This window comes from Gopherus evgoodei, chromosome 1 (assembly GCF_007399415.2).
Source record: "Gopherus evgoodei ecotype Sinaloan lineage chromosome 1, rGopEvg1_v1.p, whole genome shotgun sequence".
Taxonomy (NCBI): domain Eukaryota; kingdom Metazoa; phylum Chordata; order Testudines; family Testudinidae; genus Gopherus; species Gopherus evgoodei.
In genome coordinates, this window is record NC_044322.1 from 293,033,243 (window position 1) to 293,059,202 (window position 25,960).

At 40.4% G+C, this 25,960-nt stretch overlaps 1 protein-coding gene across 7 annotated transcripts in view; it reads right to left on the bottom strand.

The window, feature by feature from the left end:
• The window catches only part of SYT1 (synaptotagmin 1), a 526,016-nt gene that overhangs the window by 67,963 nt on the left and 432,093 nt on the right, over positions 1 to 25,960 (bottom strand). For all 7 annotated transcript variants that reach the window (XM_030548647.1, XM_030548651.1, XM_030548646.1 and 4 more), the window contains one exon: positions 11,041 to 11,158. In XM_030548647.1, coding sequence (XP_030404507.1) covers positions 11,041 to 11,158 — 118 coding nt within the window. The remainder of the gene's footprint in view (positions 1 to 11,040; positions 11,159 to 25,960) is intronic.

Consider the following 25,960-nt stretch of genomic DNA (forward strand, 5'->3'; position numbering starts at 1 on the left):
ATTTTAACAGTGAAGGCAATTAACCATTGCAACAAACTACCAAGGCAAGTGAAATAGTCTCGATCTCTTCAAGTCTTTAAGACTGGATGTCTTTCTAGAAGATAAGCTTTAGACAAACACAAGTTATTGGTCTAGTACAGGAATAACAAGAGGAAATTCTATGGCCTCTGTTTTACACGAGTCAGACTACATGATCTAATGATCCTTTCTGGCTTTAAAATATATGAATCTATGAATTTTCAAGGTAACCTAAGACAATTAGATGCTCAAATCCCACTTGCAAATCTCGTCCCAGGGACTAACTTTAGGTGCCTTAATTTAAAAATTTCAGCCTTAGGTTTTATCAACTCATTATTCAAATGATTATAAAATATTTCAGCATTCTTGCTTTGCTTGACATGGGAAGTGGGTAATTCTCCTGAGCTTTTTTTCCCTTTAAAATTATATGAAATTTTGTATTTTTGCCGATAAAGAGCATTATGAATTAGTATAATTTATTTTAATTTAACCTCATTTGCTGTGCCCTTATTGCACCTGCTTATGCAAACATTACCCAATTGCTAAAGACATACCTGATGCACTCAGATGCGATTATGAAGTATTATACATACTTAATTTTGTATGGTTTATACTAACCATGGGACACAGCCTATTAAATATTCTCAATACAAGGCATAAAATATTTATTCTTTTAAGAGAATCATAGAAATATAGGGCTAGAAAGGACTTTGAGAAGTCATCTGTTCTGAGGCAAGATCAAGTATGCCTAGACCATCCCTCACAGGTGTTTGTCCGACATGTTCTTCAAAACCTCCAATAATGGGGATTCCACAGCCTACCCTTGTTAACCTATTCCAGTTCTTCACTATCCTTATAATTAGAATTTTTTTTCCCTAATATCTAACTTAAGTCTCCCTTGATGCAGATTAAACTCATTACCTTTTGTCCTAGTTTCAGTGGACAAGGAGAACAATTGATCACCATCCTCTTTGCAATAGCCCTTAACATATTTGAAGACTTTTTATCAGGTCTCCCTCAGTCTTCTTTTCTTAAGAGTAAACATACCCAATTTTTTTTAACCTTACCTCAGGTTTTCTAAACATTTTATCATTTTTGTTGCTCTCTTCTGGACTCTCACCAGTTTATCCACATCCTTCCTAAACTGTGGTGCCCCAAACTTGTGCAGCACTGTCGTCAGATGTACTAACAAGAAGCTACCCAATGCAATGAAAAATAGTCTCAAAAGAACAGTCAGTCATTGGCTGTTTACCCAGTCAGTTTTGATAATTCACTAATGTGCTGGGAGCCACAAGCTCTCTCAATGACTACCAAATCGTTAAACTCAAAACACTGACATTTTTATTTCCATTGGCCACTGAACTCTAATGATGCCCCTAGTCTTCCTCATTTAGTATGATCCCAAGTGAAGGGACATAGCGACCTTCTTGCATAATGAGGTACACTCAGCTGTTCTTAATTCACTCCCCCTGCCAACCCCAAATCTGTAATTTAGGCTGATAACATCTAGAATAAAAGGACTGGAGATTTCAGAGCCCCGGCTGTTGTAGAAGGGCAGTCAACAAACTATACCATGCAGCTATTGATACACATTGCTCTCTCAGCTCCATCATCGTCCTACTTTTGAAAGAGGCAAAAATGGTAATTCTACACTTTCTGTAGCTATTTGATTATCCTCTTAAGTGGTTAATTTCCATGTAACTAAGTTACTGTCATGGATATTCTATCCCTTTGTACCCAGTAGCCCAAAGACAGCTTGGCTTGTGTTGCCCAGGTATGACCAAAGCCCATGATCCTGATTTCTCTGTCACTTCTGCAGGGTTATGGAAATAAACCAGGACAGGTAAAGTTGCTGGGGAGAGAATGCCATTACATTACAGAATCAAGCTGATGTTCACAGAAAGCAGAAGAGGAAATGGATAACTGAAAGCGGAGAATCCAGGACTCAATGAAAGAAGAAATTGTGTTGTTCTCCTAATTTTCTTTACCTTGAAACAGAAGAGCTTTAATTTGGCATAGTTTTGTAACTTGGAACTTTGCTTTTATTTTTGTTTGGCAATCTAATCTCCCAGCTATCAAGAGAGAGCCTTCCCTATGACAAGTACACATTTTCTAACATATTTGATGAATCTTGAGTCTTCAGACTAGTAAATGAATTTCCACAAACAAACCACATGAAAAAGTATATATAAACTGGCAATACTGCTAGAGAATAAGAAATATGTAACCCATTTTCCTATATATTTTATTACAAGAAAAGTATACATTAGCAATAGAAGTGCCAGAACCACTATTTCCTATACATTCACAGGTATGTTTTCAGCACAGTATTGGGCATTAGGCGTCTCAATTCTTATTACTATAAACAACTACCACTGACTTCAGTGGAAATATAGGATCAAGGCTTTAATTTGTGATTTTTTTCCCTTTCCTTTGAGATGCACACACATGCCAGTTTCCCACCTAGAAACAGAACAGAGAAGCCTATAAAACAGTCACACACAAAATAGTCACATCAATCACCTGTGCTGCCCACACAGGGCTTAGACAAGGGGAAAAAAGCATGTAAAATGTAAGTAATGTGTAATCAGATTTTCAAATCAGTTTTATAATTTCATTAGAAAGTAATACAAGCTCCCTAGAACTTGAAGTGCACAGCAGTGCCAGTAAAATGCTTGTGGTGTTTTACAAATCATGTGGCTTTACAGAGTCCCTCCCCTACCCACAAAATCCTAAACTATATTTTTCAAGTTTTTGCCAAAATTTAAGCATTAATCTAAAAATATATTTATTCTGGTTCTTTCCCCCCCTTGATTTTAGCATAATATTTATTAAAAAATTATTTCTTATAAACAATTATAGCAAAAACCAAGAAATAGACAGCAGCTTTACAGCCAGTATCTCAACTGCAGCAGCTTTCAGTATTACTAAAAGCAAATTAAACCTGCTGGGAAGCCTATGTGCAACTCTGTTTGACTAATCACCTCAAGAACTCCAGCACTGCAATACTAGCTACTAGCTAGTATTTCTGAATCTATTTCACAGCTGCTCATATTATTATGATGTTCTTGTAGAGTTAAGCCAAATCTTGGATATTAATAACTACATTTTTAATAACAATTATTAACAAGTTAATAATAATTATATGTAGATAGGCCTTCCTCTTGCTTGGGGTTGCTGTACAACAGAATAAAAAATACAACATAAATTAAACAAAAATCTTCTTAAAATTAGACCATATGAGAAAATTTAGTTTTAAAAAGGCAAGATTATTACTTTTTAAAAGTGTAAAGGGAAGGAATGGAAAATGAGCACTGGAAGGATAAGTTCTCTTCCTCTACACTTTTTTTTTTTCAGATCTGAAGTTGAGATAATGACCAGTTTGTTTACAAGGTTCATCTATCAATCTGACCAGTTGATTGTTGATCACGCTATCCTTGATCAACGTGTATTACTATAGGGGTTTACACATGTAATTAGAAATATCTCCCTATCAAATAATCCATCTGCTAAAATAGCTACTGTATGTTAATTCTGAATGGATCTATATGTCTTTTGCTTGAAGTAAAGGGCTTGTACTAAAGCTTCGGAGAGCAATGTTTACAAGCTCGGTACAATTCTAATTTAATCGTTAATCGGCACGTGCAATCTATTTCTCACCCTAGGCATTGCAAGAAAACATAGCAGAACAATTTGACTCTGCTGAAATAATGTCTCTTCTTAGTAGGAATTGCCATATTTTAGACAGTTCATCTAATTCAATATGCAGTTGCAGTCAAGTAGCCTGTAGCAGATGATTCAGTGGAAAGTGCAACCCTCTCTTCCCTTCCTCCACTGACTCCCCAAATGAACAAACATAGGGAAATCTATGTTTCTTCCTAACCCAGGTTGATGTATGCCCTGAAGTATGAGGGTCTACAGCTCTTAATTTTGATATAATATGGAGATTTTTAGCCAATATAAATGTCAAATCCCTCCAGCTTTCAGCCTCAGAACTGGCTTCCCCAGTTGAGGAAAATGATCAACTGATGGATGGAAAGGACAGAGTTGGATTGGAGGGACCAACTCCCTTAGGCCTTTTCTATAATCCGAAATAGCAACCTGCCAGGTAATTTCTGTGCAGGTAAAAGACTGCACAGAAATTACCAGCTGTGCCAGAGCAGACAAAGGCTGGGATCAGAGAGGTACATTCCGGTTTACACAGTGATATGAAGGACATCATCAGGTGATATTCTGATCAACATAGAAGAGTCAGTTTCAAAACAAGGGTGCTATGAAGATGATATACCTGGTTATTTTGGGTTGATCCCATCCCTGCGCAGGTGGGCAATCTAACACAAACAGAATTTACCTTGGTGTCACACATGAGGCTGTTCGGGAGGGATTAGATAACTATGCAGGCTGCACTCATCTTTTGCCTGTGTTTCTGTCAGTCAGTGACAGCTTAGATGTTAAGGTGATAGTCATTACAGACAACCCTAAAATGGCTGGATAGCTTCTGTACAGAGTGTACAGACTCTGATGGAATCTTTAGGATTAATATTGGTGGATATGTAGTTGTTGTGGTGTTTGTTTTTTATTGTTAATTTTGCCTATTAATAAATCTCTTTTCTTTTCCTTTAAGGTTTTTTGCGTTATTCTTTCAATATGGCTAGTAGCAAGGTCACAGCACTCAGTGTATTTCTCTTCTACAATATTATATGTATTCATGTTGGCTGGCTTTTAAGGTTTTTTATATTTTAATGAAGTTATTAAAATGAAAGTTCTGATGTGCATAATTCATGAGCATTCACTATCTCTTCAAAAATTCTGACTCTAAACTATTTTCTTCTTGTCAATGACTTTTTTTTTATAAGACATCCAAGAAAGCCTTTTAAAATGTGAAGGTGGTGTTCAAAATAGATTTTTAATTACAGAAAACTAGCTTTATTTCTGTTGTAATATAATTTGATCCCTTGGGATAGTTTTATGTTTATGATATTTTGCTTTGCAGACAAAAAGATGCTGAAAATCTGATTGTATTTTCTATTTATAATCCATTAATACTGAGATTAGTTTAGAAACATAATGGGCTGGATTATGGGCCAGCTTCTCTTTTATGCCAAGATCTGCTTGATTTTGAAGAGAAGACCACTAAGGAGCCAATTACAATTCGATTCTCTTCCCAATTCTTTTTAAATCCTGACTCTGGCATAGATTAGAGCTGTCTAGGGGCTGCCATAATTTATGGAACCTGGCAACGGTTCTGAAGTCACTGTCCAATGCAGTGCACTCCAGCCATGCCCCTCTTCACTCTTATGGTCAGCTGTCATAGCCGCTTGCCACACAGGCTTTATGCCTGCTGGGGAAATGCAGACAGTATCTGCAGAGAGGAGGCTGTAAATCTGGGCTTACTTTGTGGGCTGTACGGAGGGGCTGAGTTGCAACCCATTTTTGAAATCTTTTTAACTTGTCCAAATAATATAGATGAAATTTTGAACAGCTCCTAAAGGACTTAGGAGCCTATATCCCATTGACTTGCGAAGGGACTTAGGTGCCTGAATTACTTAGATGCTTCTGAAAATTTTACCTATAAAACCACGTGGCAAGGTCTTACCAAATGTTGGCAAACAGAGAATCTTTTCATGCCCAACATTTCTAGATAACACTTTCAGATATCAAAGTGCAGTAAAATATTTAAAATGTCATTTTTACATACAAAATTGTTTGCCAGAAGCCCTCATTCAGCAACAGCAAGAATTTCCACTTGTTCTGTTGAGCTGAGGAACTAGGGCCAAGCAGTTCCAGTTTTCAAGCTAAGGCTTGCTTTAGTTGCTGCCTGATGTTGCAATTAATTTTAAGGCCTAGAAGTTTATTGCCCATTCCTGAAAGCACTTAAGACCATCCCTATTTAGGGAAGCACTTAAATGCACCGTTAACTTTAAGTATGTCCTTAAATCCCACTGACTACAATAGTAAATTAAAATGCTGTCCTGAACAGGAGTGTCTTAGAACAACAACAACAATTTCACAAATTGCTAAATTAAGGTTTATGAAGCTATTGGGCTACATCATGGCCAGTTCCATGTGGGGGAAGAGAACAAAGGACGACTGCGAGTATGTCTACACTGAACCTCCCAGCCCAGCTAAACAGATTCAAGCTAGTGTGCTAAAAATAGCAATGTAGTTGTTATGACTTGGGCTGGAGTTGGGGCTCTGAAGCCTAGGAGGTCAAGCCCAAGCTCCAGCCCAAACCATAATGTCCTCACTGTTATTTTTAGCATTATCGCTCAAGACCCACTAGCGTGAGTCTGTGTATCTGAGCTGAATGGGTCACTCCCAGCTACAGAGTAGATGTACCCTTAGGGTACTAGTTCCTACTCCCTTAAAGTGCTGCACAGGGATCTTCCTCCATGTGAAAAAGGCACTGCACACATTTACCAACACCAGCAACAAAACCCAAAAGGTGTGGGATAAGGCATGAAGGAAACCTGCTGCCCTCTCTCTGATGCAACTGCAATGTGTGTGCTGCCCAGAAGCATGCCCATGTCAGAATTCCACAGGAACTGGGGTGCTCCTCCTCCTTTGAACATGCAATACAGGTAACAAACTCTTCTGTGGGGCACAGAGTTCAGGTGTAACATAATGCTGTATCCCTTCCTATTCCCCCTGTCGCATGCCCTTCTCACAACAGGAAAGGATAACAAAAAATAAAATGGTTTTTAACTTAAAAGTTTGTGAAAAATAGAGACAAGTCTGCTGTTTTTCAAGTTTTTTTTCCATGTGACACCTACATAATTTCCATCTCCTGCTAATGGCCTCCTCCGAGTGACAGTAAGTGCTGTTGAATGTGTGGGCAATATTCAGTTTAAGATCATGTTTGATTGTTCACATATTCCCAACTCCACCGTGATGCACTTCTTTCAGTTTTACAAAATGAAAAGCAATTTTTGCTTCTGGGGGACAGAAATCACAAAACTATACTGGGAAAGTTCGTTTGTTGGGATCACATCCTGCTGCCCCAACTTACACTGAATAACATATTATTCCAAGGGTAGTTCTACTTGCAGAGTAAGATGCTATTTAGTGTGAAGCGGGGGCAGAATCTGGGTCTTTGTTTTGAAGGTTGCTTCTGCGTGATTTATGTGGGAGAGAGATATTCCATAGTAAAAACTACTCCCTCACTTTAAACCAAAATTATGTCACCTTTAGGCCATGCCTACACTACAAAGGTAAGTTGACCTATGTTAGGCTGACTTACAGCCATCGCAGTAATTACTGATGCCAACTTTACCCTCCCTCTTCCATTGAAGGTGCACATCCTTGACAGGAGTGCTTCCACTGACTGAAGAAGGGCAGTGTAGGGAACTCAGAACGAGGGCTCTCAGATCCATGCAGCTCCCCAGTGGGAGCCCAGCTGCCCCCCATGGCTCCTTGCCTACACGCTCCCAGTCAGGAGCAGGGGGAGGCTGCCCAGGGTTTCTTGCCTCCAGCAGGGAGATCTACACCTGGAGTCCAGCTGGCTGCCATGCTTCCAGTCTAGGGAGCAGGGAGCCAGAGCAGCAGGATTCCCAGTAGGGAGTGGGGAGCCTGGGTAGCAGCCCAAGCTGGAACCCTGAGAGGCAGCCTAGCTTGGAGGCAGCAGACAAGAATGACAGCTAACAGTCGCTGTAAGGAACGCAGCATCTACACAGTCACAGTGTCGCCCTTACTACACTGACATAAGTCCTACTCCTCTCGTTGAGGTGGTTTTATTAGGTCGGCATAACAGGGTAGTTACATTGGAGGGAGTAGCATTTCTGGGTGTACACCTCCGCTGTTTTGTCAACAAATGCTGACTTTTGTGACAAAACTGTGTAGTGTAGACAAGGCCTGGGTTTTTATATTAGAGATATTGTATTTGCTGCTATTTGTGACTGTCAGGCAAACAAAACTTTTTTGGAGGGGATCTCAATTCATGTGTTGCAAAATGCTGATGGTCAACAGCATGGAGGACTGTAATTTGCTGCCATCTGTGATCAATCATCTTGATTATTTTTTATTTAAATTCTATGCTATTATTTTTAAACACCTACCCTAGAATAAGTTTTGTATTATGTTCTGAACGGCTCCAAATAAACAGGTTCTGGCAGGAATTCATATATCTACAACTGACCTCAGATCAGTGACTTTCAGACACCCCACTTTCAGACACCCCACTGCTGGGTCCTATTGGGTTTGCTTGTTGCTGAGGAGTGGTGGTATCTTTAGCATGGTTGGTCCTAGCAAAGGAATGCAGAATCTAATTCTGTTCTAGAAATAACCTCTTGCACTATTTGAGGCATTTCAGCACTTAGAGCAATACTAAATAAGCTTATTTGCAAAACATTTTTATGATAACATTTTCCATCTGAAGTTGACAGAATGCTTTTAATTCATTGAGGTTTGTAAATTTCAAAAGATTTTGTGGAATTATCACCCCTTTTCAACAGATGAGAGCGCCAAGGTACATAGAGGTTAGGGCCACATTGTGATTCCTTTACTCATATGAGTAGCCCCATTACTACTTACACAGTTGAATTACTGTTTTCCAGTATCAGTAAGTTTGTAACATAGCCTGGAGTAGAATACAGATCTCCTGACTCTCTGCATGGTAACTGAGTCAAAAGACTTACCCCATGATAGAATACAAGTAGTAAAAAAATGGTATTGAAAGGATCACAGTATAGGGCTCAAAGAAGATGCACATTAGCATCTATTTGCAATTCATTCCATATGCAGCATTGATGAGGCTATTCCTGCAATACAATGTCTCCGCTGTCCACGTTTCAAAATGGATTGTGAAAAATTAGAAACAATTCAGAAAAGAGATACAAGAATGATTTGAGGTTCTGGAAAACTGAAAGACTGTAGAAGCTCAATCTATTGAGTTTACCACACAGAAGGTCAAGAGGTGACTTGATCACAGTATATAAGTACCTACCAACGAGAAGAGATTTCCGATAGTAGATGGCAGTTTAATCTAGCAGACAAATACATAAAAAAAAATCTAATGGCTGGAAGATGAAGTTAGACAAGTTCAAATTCAGAATGGCAAAAGTTTCAATAAAAGAATTAATAGGGGAATTAACCATTGGAACAACACACCAGAAAATAGGATGAATTCTCCATGACTTGAAGCTATAAATCAAGCCTGGATATCGTTTTAAAAGGATTTGCTCTAGCTCAACCAGAAGTTATTGCATTTCATCTAGGAATTGCTGGGGAAAATTCTATAAAATGGTAATGTCGGAGGTCAGCCTAGATCGTCATGTGATCCTCCTTGGTCTTAAAATCTATGAATCTTCATTATGGATGTTCCCTTGTCTGCTATCTTAAAAATACAAGTTTGTCTGTCTTATCATTATGGTCTGTTAATACCATTACTGTTAGCACATGATAGATAGTGATTTCCTAGGGAATCTCTAATTACTATGCTAAACCTTAAGGGTACTTGCTGCCTTTTAGCTTATTACAGAGCTAGATGTGATGAAAAGGGAATGTTTCCATCTTCTATTTTCCTGTAAGTAGAAGTTAGGGGCTATGACCCAAGCTGGCAGTCCCTCTATAAAGATAGCAGTAGTGGGTACCTGTGCCCCCAAAAGCACAGGAAGTAGCAGAAAGGAAGGGAGATCACCTTGTTTCCCTGAAGACAAAAAAATGGCACATAGTGGGGGAAGGTGGGGACCCAAAATTTGGTGGGGAAAATAAGGGACCTAGACAGAGGAACTCAGATTTCCTCACTTTGTGACCTTTCTTCCTTATGTTTTTCAAATGCAGTACGTAGTTTGAGCAAGTTCCTGAGTTCTGTATGAATATTTGACAACTCTTTCTAGTCCTAACATAGATTTGTAGAAATAAGCGAACACATACCTATGAGATCATTTCATCCATCATCTCCTTGCCAACTGGAGATCATTCCCTATGGTATGGTATCCAGTCCTCTCTCCACCATAGTGACATCACTAAACGTTTCTATTTCTAGATCATGACCTAGTTGTTATTAGAAACAACTCCATTCCCATTGTGTTTGTATAAACTAATGAGAAATTACAAATAGTCCCTTCTAAACACGAGGTGAATTAAAAAAAACACTTTTTGTAAGATCTCTCCTTGTACAAACTATCTTATTTAACAGCACATACTTTGATTTCTGCTGATGTGTAATTCATGCTTTAACTAGATTCTGTATTTTAGACACAGCCATGAATGGAGCTCCACCACTCCCAAAGGATTTTGGGGATGGACTGTGATTCATAATCCTGCTCCAAACTTCCCATGTGCAGGCTTCACCATCCCTTAGAATGGCATATGATCCTACCCACAGTGTGCCAGTTTTACTATGAACTAGTTCCAAAAGGGAGATGGGGCCATGCTTTCCTAACCCCTTTGGGGCATTGTGCATCCAATGGGGCAGGGAGGAAGCAACCCCTATTCTCCCACAAGTACAGGGACTGCAACTGTGACCACCCCCACACATAGGAACAAGAGAGAGAGTGTCCCTCCTACCCTTGTGCATGAGCCAGTCACAATCAAGCCCTTCCAGGGTAGACGTAATCACCCCCAGCACCTCAATCACTAGCCAGTATAGTGACCTGTTGTAAGTACCTGTATTATACAGTGTCTGAAACATTGCAGAGAAACGCAGCTCATTCTGCGTTTGGTGGGAGATTAGACAGACAATAGGAAGTGTAATCAGAGTTTTTCCTGTTGAATAATCCATATTTATCTCCAGGCAACAGGAAAGGAGGAAATTACAGTAAGGTTGCAGTGTCATCTGACTGTTTAATTGTTTAGATCTTGTCTAAATCCTGAATGCAATGCATAATGCATGGGGTTGTTTTTAAGTTATGTATGGGCTCTCATGCACACAGCTATCCAATGAGTACCAGTGACTGCAAAATTCACCAGAATATATGCAAGACTCTTCACTTTCTCAAGGGAGAGGGCTATTGTGGAAAAGCAGTTCCTTTGCTTTACAGATTAGCAGAGTATCCTGCTACATGCAGACTTCCTTAAACTTACCTGATAAGCCACCCACGTCCATCTTCTTCAGATTCTTTGCCTCTAGAATGACGACAGTCAGCTTGCCGGCAGTAGGCACATAACGAAGGGAAAAGCAGATATCACCCAACTTCTCTTGCTATGAAAACAAACAAGAAAATGTGCTATTTTTAATCAGTTTAAGTACATTTAAAAAAAAAACCATGGACTTCTGAAAGCCCACAAAATAGGTTAATTGGATTGTATTTCAAACACTTGCTTTAAAATAAAATGTGTAATATTACAGTCTGAGAAATCAGCTTCAAGCTGTTCAGTTTAAAAAGTGGGAAACCTGAACCCTGCTTCAGCAACTCTGTTTTAAGCTCATTGGGCTATATCCTGTGAGGTGCTGAATGCTCATGAGTTCAGTTGGCTTCAATGCAAGTTGCACAAAGTTAGCACCCCACAAGATCAGGCCTTCAGAGGTTCCATTTGTGCTGTAACACAAAGCAGCAGAGTTACAATTTTTGTTCCTCATATTGTGCTTCAGCTGGTTGGTTAGCATTCATCCAAATAATCATTACATTATTGTCAGTGAAACAGTAAACTGGGGTCATTCTTACCATGCTTTGCCATGCAAACAGAAGACATTATATGACAAGAAGTTTAGACATGATCTATAAGGAAAAGGTGAGAATTGTGGGATGTTTAGTTTAGAGGACAGAAGGCTGACTGGGGTGCATGATATCAGTCTTCAAATATGTCAGAAGCTGTTATAAAGAGAAAGTCATCAATATTCTCCAGGCCCACCAACACAGGCATCAGGTGGCTAGGATAGAATGGGTCCAGCCCCCCAAAATCTATAAACTCAGCACACATCTGCCCCTGCCACCACATACCCAGCTTGAGGAGAAGCCCTGAAGTGCACCACATGATGCATTCGCAGGCTCCTCCTAGCGCCAAGAGCCAATGGGACGCAGTGGGGAACTGGGCCCTGGCCAGCACTCTGGGACAGGATGGAACTGCTGCTGCCCAAATTGAACACACAGCTAGTTGAGCTGGCTCTGCAAACCCTGGGTCCAGCCCCACAGGACAGAAGGGAGCCACTGCTGTTGGGGTGGGTGTGGGGCTGGGTGGGCTTGTTCTCTAAGTCCCCTGGGTGAGTGCAGGGTTGTACAGGCCCACTCTCTAAACTTACCCCCCGTTTTCCCCATGCCGGCCCAGCCCTGAGGCAAGAAGCCACTGCTGCCAACATGACTTCTCCCTGATCGGTGTGTGACAGAATATTTCAGTCTCCCTGACCTGTACAGTCTTTGGCCTCCCTCTGCTAAGAATGTCAGTTATTGCCCTTGAAATGTCCCTTCATTTTTCGTGGTGAGGTGCAGTGCTTTGGAAAAATACTTGTAAATATTGGTATCGGGCATGGATATTTGTTCAGCGGGAAAGGAACTGAGACCACCAAATTGCTTCCCATAGACCTCTATACCACAGTAATAGAAGCTCTAAACATGCCATCGAAGGATTTGTAGGCCACTGAATAGCCACCTGACGAGGCCCATTGTGTCTTGGGTCACTCGTGGCACCACCCCTGGCACTCTGCCCCAGCACTCTGATCCCCATCTTTTAGGAGTGTTGGTGGTAGGGGTCCTGGGAGTGGCACTAGGACTCCTTGTCCTCCTAGGAATGGTAGCAGGGGCTTCACTCCCCTAGGGAGCAGAGAGGTCCCCTCTCTCTTGCAGAAAGGAGGAAGTGGCAGTAGTAGGGGACCTCAGTACATACTCTGCAGGCCGGTGAATGGGGCAGGCTCACTTTCCAACACCCCAGTCCTCTCTGGGTAGCTATTTAAGTTTTCCTCAGCACCTCACATGCAAACAATATCTTCACCCTCTGCCTATGCCCACCAAGGGTAGAACAAGAAGTAATTGTCTTAGTTTGCAGCCAGGGAGATTTAGTTTGGTTATTAGGAAAAACTTGCTAGCTATAAGGATAGGTAAGCATTGGAACACGTCACCTAGGGATGCTGTGGAATCTCTGTCCATGGAGGTTTTAAAGAACGGGTTAGACAAACGTGTCAGGGATGGTTTAGGTTTTCTTGGTCCTGCCTCAGTGCAGTGGACTGGACTAAATGACCTCTCAAGGTCCTTCCCCCGCTCTTCTATGATTCTATGATTGCAAAAGTGTCTTGTCTCCTTCTACTGTACTAGATTGGGAAGGGTCACAGTGCTAACATCTACACATCTTGAGTGCTTGGAGGCACTTCATTTTGCTTCGAGCGCCACAACATATCAGTGGGGAGCTTGTGACCACAACCTGCTGTTAAATATATTTCTTACAGTGATGACACTTCAAGGAAGGCTGAATTACTCTCAAAATTATGGAAACTTTGTGTTAAAAATAAGGACAAATACTTCTGAACTTTAAGATACAAGAGAGATATAAATGAACAAAAACACTGCTCAGAAATGATCATGAGGATGGTTAGATCTGCTATCTCCTCTGATTCACAATGGTGCCTCTGGGGAGTTATCTGTGTTACTTTAGCGAACAGAAGAATCAGGTTACACCAAACATTTCAATTAGGCATTTCAGATATCGCTGCTGCTCTTTCAAACATGGCACTTCTTTTGGCACATAATCTAATCCCACAGTTAATTTTGGGAGAAAAGAAAAGAACTATCTTTAAAGAAATCTTTCCATCCCACAAATGCATCTTTGCAGTACAAGTCTATTTATCTGACAGATTTTTTGTTTTGTCCAAATTAGCCAATTTTGAAAGTGCAGCTGGTCCCCAACTAGGAACATGGTGAGGACATGGCATCAGCCAGTTTTGAAGAAACTAAGTATACAAATCAGAGCCTCAGTTAAGAAAGAGGAGGAAAATCACTGATAACGTTTTTTAAACATATCCATAAGACTGCCTGAAATATTATGGACATGTAAAAGAGAGTGTCATGTCCTAAGGAGCCTACAACATAAAGCTGCATGCAAAGACTCTTACTCTGGCACAAACTCACACCATAGTCAAGGACTGGGCCTAAATTAGACATAACATAGGAAGAGATGACAGCAGATGGAAAGGAAGATAATTAGGGAATGATAAGGGAGGCATAAAAAAGTAACGATATTATTTTTGTCTATTACATGTGTTTCACGTCAGATCTATTTTTAATGATACACGGTTGTATTTTAATTGCATTATTTGGGCAGGTTTAATTTTTGCTTTCATAAGTAGCTCGTACTTCAGTACATGGAGAGGGAATGAATTCACAAAGGCATTGTCATTAACTGACTTGAACAAATGTATTATTTTACCCTCTGTAACATCCAGAAAAGCCTCCCCTATGCTGTAATCATATTTTCCCCACACTGGATGGGATTTTGTTAATTTTTGTTCAGTGACAAAGTTGCTGTCTAGCTCTTCAAGTTTGAGTGCCACTTTTTAATAACCACACACTGCTAAAAGTCTTCACGCAGAACTCTCCAAAGGAAACAATGGAGAGTCCTGCATAAAAATCAAGTTTTGGCCCTTAGATAAATATCATATACAAATAACTGTATTAAAAGAACATTTTTAAGGTTTCGAAGTCAAGCACTCAAAAGTTAGGAAATGATTTCAGAGCAACTTTATTTCTGGCAACAGCTATTAAGCATCTTACCTGCTTCACTGCTTTTGAAAAGCCCGCTAGGTACCTATCTGCATCTTTAGACATTCAGGGTAAATGTTCTGTAAGAGCTTAAATGCCTTAGGAGCATGTCTCATTTTTCAAAAGTGATTTTGACAGTATAATTTTTATTGACTGTCATTGAGATTTAAGCTCCTAAATAACTTAAGTGCTTTTGAAAATATCATCCATAGTGATTAATATATATATTTACTTTGCAGTTCTTGTTAAACTTCTCTATCAATGCTTTGAATAGGACAGTACCTCCTCTACACCATCATTTTAGAGTCAACACTCAATATGAACCAGATCCTGCTGTGTGATTTGAACCCATAGCCTGTCAGTATGGAGACATATATGCTATCCATGCAGAGCATACTAAAATGTTACACTGCAATTCTACATTAAGAACTAGATGGCTTGATTTCAGCAGGGCCCCATTTGTGTGCAGGGGCCTGCCCACATGGTTTTCAGTGCAGAATGGCATCCCTCAGGGCTCTGATCTGACTCCAATACTCTTTAATCTATACACCACAAATATACCAGTGACAGAGTCAAGGAGATTCACGTATGCGGATGATATTGCCGTGGCTCTTCCGTATACAAGCCTCCATACCATCAGTTGCACCCTAACCAGAGATATTAGCACAATGGCTGATTATTTCCAATGCTGGAAACTTAGGCCTAACCTGAAAAAAACCCATGGTAACTGCTTTCCATCTGAACAATAAAATGGCTAATACCAAACTTGATGTGCAGTTCTGCAGCAAGAGTGTCAACCACGAAGTCCAAAATATCTTGGTGTTATACTGGACTGGAGTTTCATCTTGCGAGAACACTTCGAGAACACCTGACCGTGATAAGGTCGGGTTTCATGTCGCGCTTATCAGAAAATTGTCCGGAACATCATGGGGTTCGGTCCACGGACCTTACGAACTGCAACAACTGGCTTGGTATATTCTGCAGCTGAATATTATGCACCAGTGTGGTCTCACAGCAGTCACACTAAACTCCTTGACACTCAACTCAATAATGCTATGCACATAGCAACAGGGACGCTCAAATCGACTCCAGTCAACTGTGTCCTGGTCCTATTGCACATCCAGCCTCCACAGATTAGAAGAGCTGCTCAGACATCTTGCTTTCTTAACCATGTCAATGCAAATGTGAGGCTCCCACTACACGATGAGCTGCAGGACCTGCCAAAGACAAGATTAAAATCCCACAACTCTTTATGGAACCGCATCAAGACCCTTACACCCAACTTCGATGCTGAGGCTCAATGGAGAGTGACAGAGTGTTTCAACTGCTCAAAACAAACAGCTTGTTGTTGACCCTACCAAGGAACCTCTGGGTTTTGATTTATGTCAGTGCGGCAGGGCAGCGACTCACTGGCACGGTGCCTCCTGCTGGCAATTTGGGAATAAGGTCTTTCCAGCCCGGAGCGCTCTCTGCAGGTCGGTGGCTCGCCTGCCGCTGGCCCCTGTGTCCTCCTGGACCGCAGTGTCTCTCTATCATCGGGGTTCTGCCCCCAGCAGCAACCCACAATCTGGGTCTCCCTACCCAGGGGAACTGCCAAATCTCTATCCCAACCTTGCCTCAGCGGCTACTGCCAGTCGCCATCGAGCCCCCGCTCACCAGGGCAGACTTCAGTCTGTAATGGCCACTCATCATCGGCAAGGCGGGTTAGGACCTGCTGCCTTTGCCTGTCTCTGGGCTGCCTCCCTGCAGCCCCAGTGCCTTTTTGGCCTTCTTAGCAGCCTGGGCTTTTAATAGGCTGGAGCTCCCCACCTCCCTCTGCCCTTCCCCAGCACTGCTCCGCCTCAGGTACCCTTCTCAGCCAGCGGGCAGCTAGGTCCATCTCTCTCAGGAAGCTAGAGAGTGTGTGTGTGTTAGCTTCTGGTCCACTTCCCTCTTATAAGGGCCAGCTGGGCCCTGATTAAGCTGGCCACAGCTGTGGCTGATTTCCCCATCAGCCTACCTTTTCCCAGCTGCGGCCCTCGCCAGGGCTGCTTTAACCCCTTTAGGGCCGGAGTGGGATGACCATCTAGCTGAAGTCGGCAAGACTGTTACAGATTGAATAGCATCAGGACAACTCATGGGAGATGTGGACAAACTTTCTTTAAATGGAAAATGAGGCAATCACCTCTATGCAACTGTGGTCACATAGGGTTGCCAACTTTCTAATTGCACAAAACTGAATACCTTTGCTCCGGCCCCTTCCTTGCTGCCCTGCCTCCGCCCCACCCCTTCTCTGAGGCCCTATCCCCCTCACTCCAGCCTCTCTCTGTTGCTCGCTCTTCCTCACCCTCACTCACTTTCAATGGGCTGGGACAGGGGGTTGAGATGCAGGAGGGGGTGCGGGGTGTGCACTCCAGGATGGGGTTCTGGGCTGGGGAAGGAGGTTGAGATGCAGAAGGGGGTTTTGGGCTGGGGTAGGGGGTTGGGGTGCGGTGGATGGAGGGAATTAGGGTGCAGGAGGGGGTTCCGATCTCGGGCGAGGGGTTCAGGGGTAACACATGGAGCTTCCCTGATTGCACTTGCAAGTAGCGGCCACAGGGACATGCTGCTCGCTTCCAGGAGCTATGTGGAGCCAGGTAGGCAGGCAGGGAGCCTGCCTTAGCCCTGTTGCGCTGCCGCCTGGACTTTTAACAGCCCTGTCAACTGTGCTGACTGGAGCTGCCAGGCCTTTTCAATCGGGCATTCTGGTCGAAAACTGGATGCTCGGCACAAAGGCAATAAAAAATGGAGCACATCGTATCTGAGTGTCCCCTTCGTTCTTTTGTTGTTCACCAGCTCAGTGCTGCAGCAATGTGCTGGCTATCAAATTTAGATATAAATGTGTAGTTGTTGCTACCTACAAAAACCATACAAAGAAAGAAAAAAAGGAAGAAAGAAAATGCAGAATCAGGGCTTTAAGTAGTAAGAGTAATTCTGCATTGTGCAGCCAGTATTTCTTTAAATCAATTTTTAATGATCAATTATTCTAAAATTAAGTATAGAACTCGAGAGAGCTCCCCTTATGATAAGGAATACCATTTTACCCCAGGTTAGGGGATTTAAATCCTCGATATTCATACAATTCAATAATGCTTTTTAGTTTTTAAAAGTTACAGGCTCTCATATGCTAACACATTAAATTAGACTTTCCCGGATATTTGCATGGGGTGGGGGACCACATCTTAAAAAGACAGACTGTCATGTCTCATATGGATTGCCTCTATTCCCATTCGCAATTGTGTAAGATCTCTGTGGCAACTACTACAATTGTTTACATGCAGGAGTAACTTTAGGAAAACACTTATTTTTAGCCTCTTTGCAGGCAATTTAGCATCTAGGAATGAGGAGGAGCAGCCAGTACCATGTGAACAGCTAGTTCACAGATCACCAAGCTTTACATGGACCACAGTTTGGGAAACTGCATTAAAACATGGGACCATCACAATGAAAAACCTGAGAAAACAGCTTAAGCACCTCTTTAAAAGCTCAAAGTACCATGTAGTACACAATTTTTTGTTCGAATCTGTGCTAGTGCATTCCATAAATGCTTCCTACACATCAAAGAAATTGCCTGTGGGGGTAAAGTATTGCATCTAGTTTTTATTCCTAATATGTACCGTATTGCATTCAATTTTATATTTCTAATGTGTACTGTAATTTATCTGATAACTTTTTTAAATATTCAGCAGACAAAATACTCTGAGTGCCTGCACTGCAGTGAAGCAATAAAAAGCCATCAGTAGAGGTGTGGTTTTTCTGAGATAATTGCCAACCCCTACAGGGCTACAGGATACAGATGAGTGCCTCTGGTGGGTTGATTATCTCATGCAGGGGCTTTATTGTCATTTTGAATTTCTTTCAGCTTTGTGTATAAATAATTTATTTTAATAAATTACTTTGATCACTGGATGGAAACTTCCAGATAGAGTGTTAGAAACGTCCAACTGTGAGGTTCACAGACATTAACCTATTCTCTTAGAATGTCCAACTGCCAATCAGAAGGCTCCTTCCATCTAAGCAGCTTGATAATTTCATTACTTTTAAAGAGGCTGCAATTGAGCAGAACAGAAATGAATTCATGACTTTAACAGACAGCACAGGCACCATTTTTGCTGCTTTACAAAAGGCCAGTTTAAGACCTATTGAGATAGAAGCTGTCTTGTAGTGAAGGCTCTGAGTGGCTCATGCTTTTCTGATGATTCTCCTCTTGATTCTGCACTTTTGTCTTGGTAAAATAGTTTCCTAATGAGGTATTGAAAAAAAATTGCTGTATACACAGATTACTCTCATTCATGGTACTTAATCTCTAGGAATAGAGCCCCGCTCTAGCATATAATATTTGTCATACTTTTTATAGAATGATACAAAAAGTTGATGTTTCTGACACACTTTAAAAAACAAATAAAATCCCCCAAACAATATTGGGCCTTATCATCTTGTCTGCTGTGCAGCGCTGAGAGGAGTAGAAAACTATCAGAAAAAGGAGCATTTAAAGGGGCTGCAATGCGGCTTTTGAAAGCTGCAGTTGCAATTTGTTGGGTTTTGTGATAGGTTTACATGTTAGCTTGGAAGGAGGGGGGAGAAAAGGACTCCTTCGTGTATCATCATTCCCTGGCAACCCAGCAACATTTCCAGACAGAATTTATGCTATGATTAGCATTCATGCCAATCAACACCTTCTAAAACTCTCTGGGAAAAGTGGGGATGGCCCAGGGTTGAATTAGGTGCTATAAAGACATTTCTCAAGTGAGGATAGGGTGACCAGATGTCCCAATTTTATAGAGACAGTCCCGATTTTGGGGTCTTTTTCTTGTACAAGCTCCTATTACCCCCCACCCCCATCCCGATTTTTCATATTTGCTGTCTGGTCACCCTAAGTGAGGATGGAGACTCATTGAAGGGCAGTCTCTCAACTGCATCAAGTTCTTCCAGGTTGGGCCGCATGCTTCACATTGCTGGAAGGCCATCCTCACTCCCTCTGCCCTCACATGCTTGCAAATCTTTCTTCTTGAGCAGGTGGTAGCTAGGAAACTCCACATGCTGAACCACACAGGCCTTCCTTAGTATCTTTTCCTCTCTCATGGGTGTTTTTTGCAAAAGGGGATGATGGGCCCATAATGCCAAAGATGTCTCTGTTTCTCTCATGCACACCAAAATCTGAAAGAGGTACCCTGTCTAGATGAGCATTGGAAGAGTTCAGAATAGTTCAGTGGTAGCATTGAATCTTTTTGGATTTGTCAATTTGTGGAGCAATTTGAGCATTACTCAAGCAACACAGTGTGTGCGTTAATTTTCTTTTCAAAATAAACTCAATCACATCAATAGCAACTGTGCTGGTAAAGACAGAAAGTCACCTGGGGGTAATTATTATTCACATGACAAGCCAGGAAATCTTCAAAAAGTGGCTTAGTGATAACATAACTATATATTTGCATAGGGGCATGTTCTGCCACCCTCATTTACACTGAGTAATATCTTGCCCATCATGAACTGCTCTTGGTGAAAGGTGCTATTCAGTGAGACTGGTAGCACAATTTCCCCCAACCTTTTCAAAAAGCTGATTATGGAAATACATATTTACAGACTTTCAAAATGTAGATTATAGACCCTCTAAATATACATTTAGGGACTTTAACAACACAAACACCTGGCAGGGACGGTTTAGATAATACATAGCCCTGCCATGAGTCCAGAGGACTGGACTAGATGAATTCTATGAAATTATTAACCTGACAAGCAGAACTATTCCTTTTCAGTGCTAAGATTATTTTGCTTCCATGTTATCAAGAAAACAGCTGCCTCAGTGTACCTATACAGGTGCTAAAAATCCCTAAGAAGTTATTTTTTAAAAATAAATCTTCTACAGAACTGCACAACCCACACTTCCTGATTAAAATATAGTAAATTACAAATCTATGTAATGGAAAGAGCAAAATCATCAATCTGATGTAAATTACATGCTGAGCAAGTAGGTGGAGATCTGGGTTTAAAAATAGGACTGGGAAAGAAAGGAGGAGGAGCTGCTTTATCCTGTACATTCCAGTTAGTTTCTTTTCCTACTACAATCCTACTCTTATTCCTTTCTGATACCTTCTGATCTGTTAGGTTAGAAATAGCAGAGGTCCCACCAGTGGTAGGATCTTTTCATAGAGAGGGAAGACAGAGTAGTGATAGCAGACCTGTCGAAACTGGGCTGTTTGTTTATTTTTAAATCCGACTGCACTAATTTACATCACCGGTTACTAGTGCATGGCTTCATGGCCTCTCTTTCTTGTCACAATAACAAAGCAGTGAAAAGTATGTAGAAAAATAATGGGCTCATATTTTGTTAAATGGCCTAATAATTTAATATGCTCCAATGTACTGGTAAATAAGAGCTGAAGGCAAGTTAGGCAACAACTTGGACCAATCATTTTGATCACAATATTTATTACTCGTCCTCTGTTAGCCTCCCCCTTTTGGCACTCTTCATTACTTTTAACTGTTTATAGAAAGCACTTTTACTGATGTTTTTTTAAAAAAGCAGAAGAAATAGGAATAAACACTGTCATTATGAATTGAAAATACTACTTCACGGTCATCAGTTTAAAAGCTATTACAATCAGCTGCCTCTTGTGGAATGAGAATAAGCTGTGGCTCAAGGCACTTGAAATCAGAGATTAGCAGGAATGTGCACTTCCATTTCAAAACAGGGAGCCACGCTACCAAACATCTTGAGTTCCTAATTAAAAAGGGGGGGAAATGTAATTTCTGAATAAATGAGAAGGGGGAAAATGAACTAAAACAAATACCCCAAAAGCATGATGGAATGGCATTTTGTAACTCTTTGCCTATGCCACAAATGCTTGCAGCTGGCTGTTATGCTTTAATGATTGCATCTCATTTGGTTTTGTGACTTGGCTTTTCCTCAGCTCCTGCCTGATCATATTTCTAAATGTCACTCACGTTTATGCAGACCAATGCACAAAACAAAATTAATTTAACTCAGAATGGCACATTAATATTATTACTTTTGACAGCATGGAAAACTTATTAACTACAGCATGTCACAAGGCTCTTCTCTGAGTGAATGGTCTAAGTACAACACCGAGAGGAAATGTAATACATTTGAAGGAATTTTTTTTTTCTGATTCCAGATATTGTAAGAAGTCAAATAGGAACGCTTTTCCATAATTATGGTAAAATTATGTGTCTATTGTAGCTACTCTAAAGATAATCTTTGTCCTATTGTGAGAGGACAAGGGAGGCCATAGTACAGTGCCCTTGCTTGATTTAAAGACATCTCTCATAATAAGTATGTGCACATTACTGCTTAGTTTATGCAGTTCCTACTATCGAAAGATTGCCTTGGATTCTGAAAGCGATTGAATCAGAGATTTTAGATTGATATTATACCGTGTATCAGAAAATGTACAAGGCCAGTAGTTACCAAAGGACTGTACTTAAAATGTTTGAATTTTAAAAGCTTAAGAATACATGTGAGCAAAGCTTGATTTTGTACACACAAACTAGCTCCTAATACATTATTATTTTTTGTATTACAGTAGCACCTAGAAATCGCAGTCAGGAGTCAGGAATTGGTGCTCCACTGTGCTAGGTGCTGTACAAACATGTAGCATAGATAGATTTCCTGACGCAACGACCTTACAATCTTGATTAAGGACAAAAGCAAACAGATAGATTAAACAAACCAGTGGGTGAGGATAAAGGGAAGGGTGGATAAGGTCATAGTAATATAATTATTTATAATTTCTGATAATTCTGCAAAATGTTCCAAAAGCTCCAGCTACATCCATTCCTCCTGCTGTGAAGATTCCAGAAAAAGATAAGCAAGAGGTTTCAAAATCCACAAATCCTCCAGCCTCAGTATGTCTTTTAGAATGAAACACCATGGCTGTGTCTGCTTCCATCACAGCAGGTGCTCCCTAGCTGCACACAAGAAAGCTCTGGTTCAATGTTAAATGTTTAAAAGAACAACAACCGCAATAAAGAAGGTTTGGGAGCTTGGTAACTAAGGGGTAATGTCCAGCAGAGGGAGAATACTGGTACCCTGAGTCCTTTCAAACTCAAGAAGCAGCAGCTGGAGAGCCAGAAGATGACCAAGAAAATTCAAGAGGATGAAAAACAAGAAAGCAGCAGCAAAGAGGCCAAGAAACCTAAAGTGGTGTCAATAGGAAAGAAAGAGTATGAAAAAGAAAACACAGCAAGCTATGGAACTTTCAGTACTCTTGGAGCTAAGATGGAGGCACACAGCCTGAAAAGGACCAGTGCTGCTGGGACTGAGAAAACTGGGAAGGGGGCTTGGCACTGCAAATGAAGAAACCATTATGGATTTATTCACAGCTCTCACAGACATTAGAACATTTTTTAAACTTTATAAATACTGCAGAAGTTATAAACATACTTCATTTAAGGCCTTATTCGTACTGTATGAAGTCCATTAAAGATATTTGAGCAACTATCTCTCCCACATGACTCTCCAAGCATATCGAGATCATATATATTTTCTCTCTCTACAAGTTCTGTGGGAGATGGGGTCCCCAGTCACGGATCCAATCTATGGAACTCCCTCTGTGGTTATTTTTGAGGCGTGGTGCAATGCAGATTGCTATTAAGATGGGTAACACCTTGATCATTTTGCCCATTCTTTTTCACAACTTCTTTTGTGGATCAGTTGATTTTAAGGAATGGCTGCTTTTTGTAGGAATTAGCTCTAGCTTTCTTTAATTTTATCTAGAGTTTGGACCCTGCCCCATAAACTATTTCTGGAGATGGACACTTTAGTAAATTGATGCACAAAATTAATTCCACTTAATTAACAATTGCATTATTACTTGCTTCTTTTCCAAAAGTATTTTCCTATATATACTTCCTCTGTTTTGTTGCAGCTGTGTCCAGTCTAGGAAGGGGGAGAATTCTTCTGTTTGTGAATACCACCTAGCTGCAGTCACTCCTTTGTGATGATATATTATCAGGGGAAACTTCCTGACAAAAATGCATTAGGGCAGTGGAATAGGATTGCAAGGAAGACATGGAACCCCCTTCACATGGAATATATACAATGAGACTGGACAGAATACTAGCAAACGTACAATAGAGAACAATCCTGCCATGGCAAGAAATTTGACTGGTTAATCCAATAGGTTATTTCTATCTCTGCCTTCTATGATTCATTTGCTACTTGAAAATTCAAACTTTAGCTAGGATCTGGTGACATAAAAGCACATTTATTGCATACTTGTGTGTTCCTGTAGCAATCAGTATCAAATATTAACTGACACTGTTCAGTAAATAATATATTTTAAAAAAAATTCTGGGTAGCTATGTCAAATGTCAATGAGCTGAAACATCTCCCATTGTAGAAATCAGGTGAAAACATTAGATTAGTTGCATATTTGGATAACACATGCAAATACTTAGGTTTCTTTAGGGGTTTTGATGCACAATGTAATATACAGGTTAATATTTAAAAAAGTAATATGGAAAGTAAGAAAATGAAGGAAATTACATCTAAAATTACAAAAAAGAAAACCACGGTTACTAAAGGAAATTTCCTCATGTGGGAATTTATTTTGCCTGGTATAGCACCTTTAACAATTGTGTCTACCTTCTGCACAAAAGTGCAAACAAAAATTAGAGTAATCAAAATCAATTCAAATGTCCTGCCTTTCACAGAAAACATCATTAGAAGAAATTAATGTTCAGCCTAACTGATTAATATAAAAGCCTAAATGAACCAAAAACATGTGCAGTATAACGTGAAACTAATTTCTGGCTTGGGCACTAATAGACAGTCAGGAGAAGAAAGTTCAGGATATTAGGATACTCAGATGATAATGCATTCAGTTTTCTGAACTGGCAGCAAGGCCAGGCATCAACAACAGAGATTCCTCAATGGATTTTAAATGTTGTTATGGAAGATAAGGAGAGGCAGAACATAAATAACTGGGTATCAGACAATGTAGAACTTTAGAAGACTACTACAAACACTTTAAATTGTACCCACAACTGATTTGGGAGCTAGTGGAACACATGTAGCCATCCATCCAACCCACTTAGAAGGTTGGCTGCCATGTTTTGCACCAACTTTAGTTTCTATAGGTTGGAAGCCCTATAAACTGCACATTACACTAACTCTGCTTGGAAATGCCATAGGTATAGATTTCCGTGACAAGGTCTGTGTTGAAGAAGAAAGAATGCAGTATCATGGTCAGCCACAAATGAAAAAAAGGCACTCAAGCCCACAACTGCTCTCTGGCATTATTTCTATGTTTGTAAGTGCAGATGCAATCCTTAAAATGAATCTTCAGGCCCACCAGGATCATCAAGTTAAATCACAATTCAAAAATAGCCAACCAGGATGAGAAGTTAGGCGATCAGTCTAACTTTTACTATGTTCTCCAATGGGGGTCGGGGGAAAGAACAGGTGTGTCAGTGATTTTAGTGAGAGAAAGTCGAGAAGGGTGTTGGTTTGATCTTCACAGAATAGTCTTGTTCTGAGAGTGATTCCAGTGTGAGAAACCCAGATGATACAGATGGTACTATACAATTCAAATTGTTCTTTACCACCTTTATAAATGTATGTTCAGAACAGCATTTATATCCATTTTTTGTTTTCTTAAATATTTTCTCTGTGCAACCTGTATGTACAACCTGTGAATATCTGAGAATGATAATTATTATTATGAATTTATTATTCACCTTGATCTGTATGACTGAAGTTAAAGATTCACTATAATCAGTCCTACAAAAAAAGATTGCATGTATGTAAGACACACTGCAAAGTCTTAAAACCTAGAAAAGTCAATCTCTTACTAGCGTAGCAGGAAGGAATGCATAAAATCCTGAAACAGAAATTAAGTGGAAGGGTTTTTTCTACACATTATTAGTTATATTATATATAATTGATTAGTGCCTAGTCAGGACTAGGGCCTCACTGTGCAAGGTGCTGTATAAACACACAATAAAAGGCTCCCCTCAAAGAATTTATAATCTAATTTAAGACATGATGCAGCCAACGGTCTTTCTAGGTGTACGATAACAACAAGTAAGTGTAACAAAGAGATGAAGGAAAGGGGAAAGGAAGTATGAGAGTTATAGCAATAAGGACGTATGATTACAGAGGTCAGCTATGTGCATAATGAGATGGATCCAAAACAGTTTTTAAGATATAAAATAGGTATTAGTAATCCCTGCAGGCCTTCCACCTGTCACAGAAAATAAATAGGAAGGGGCCAACGGGCACATGACAATATCATATACTAACTTCTTGTAATCTAATATTTTAAAATGTTACAGTA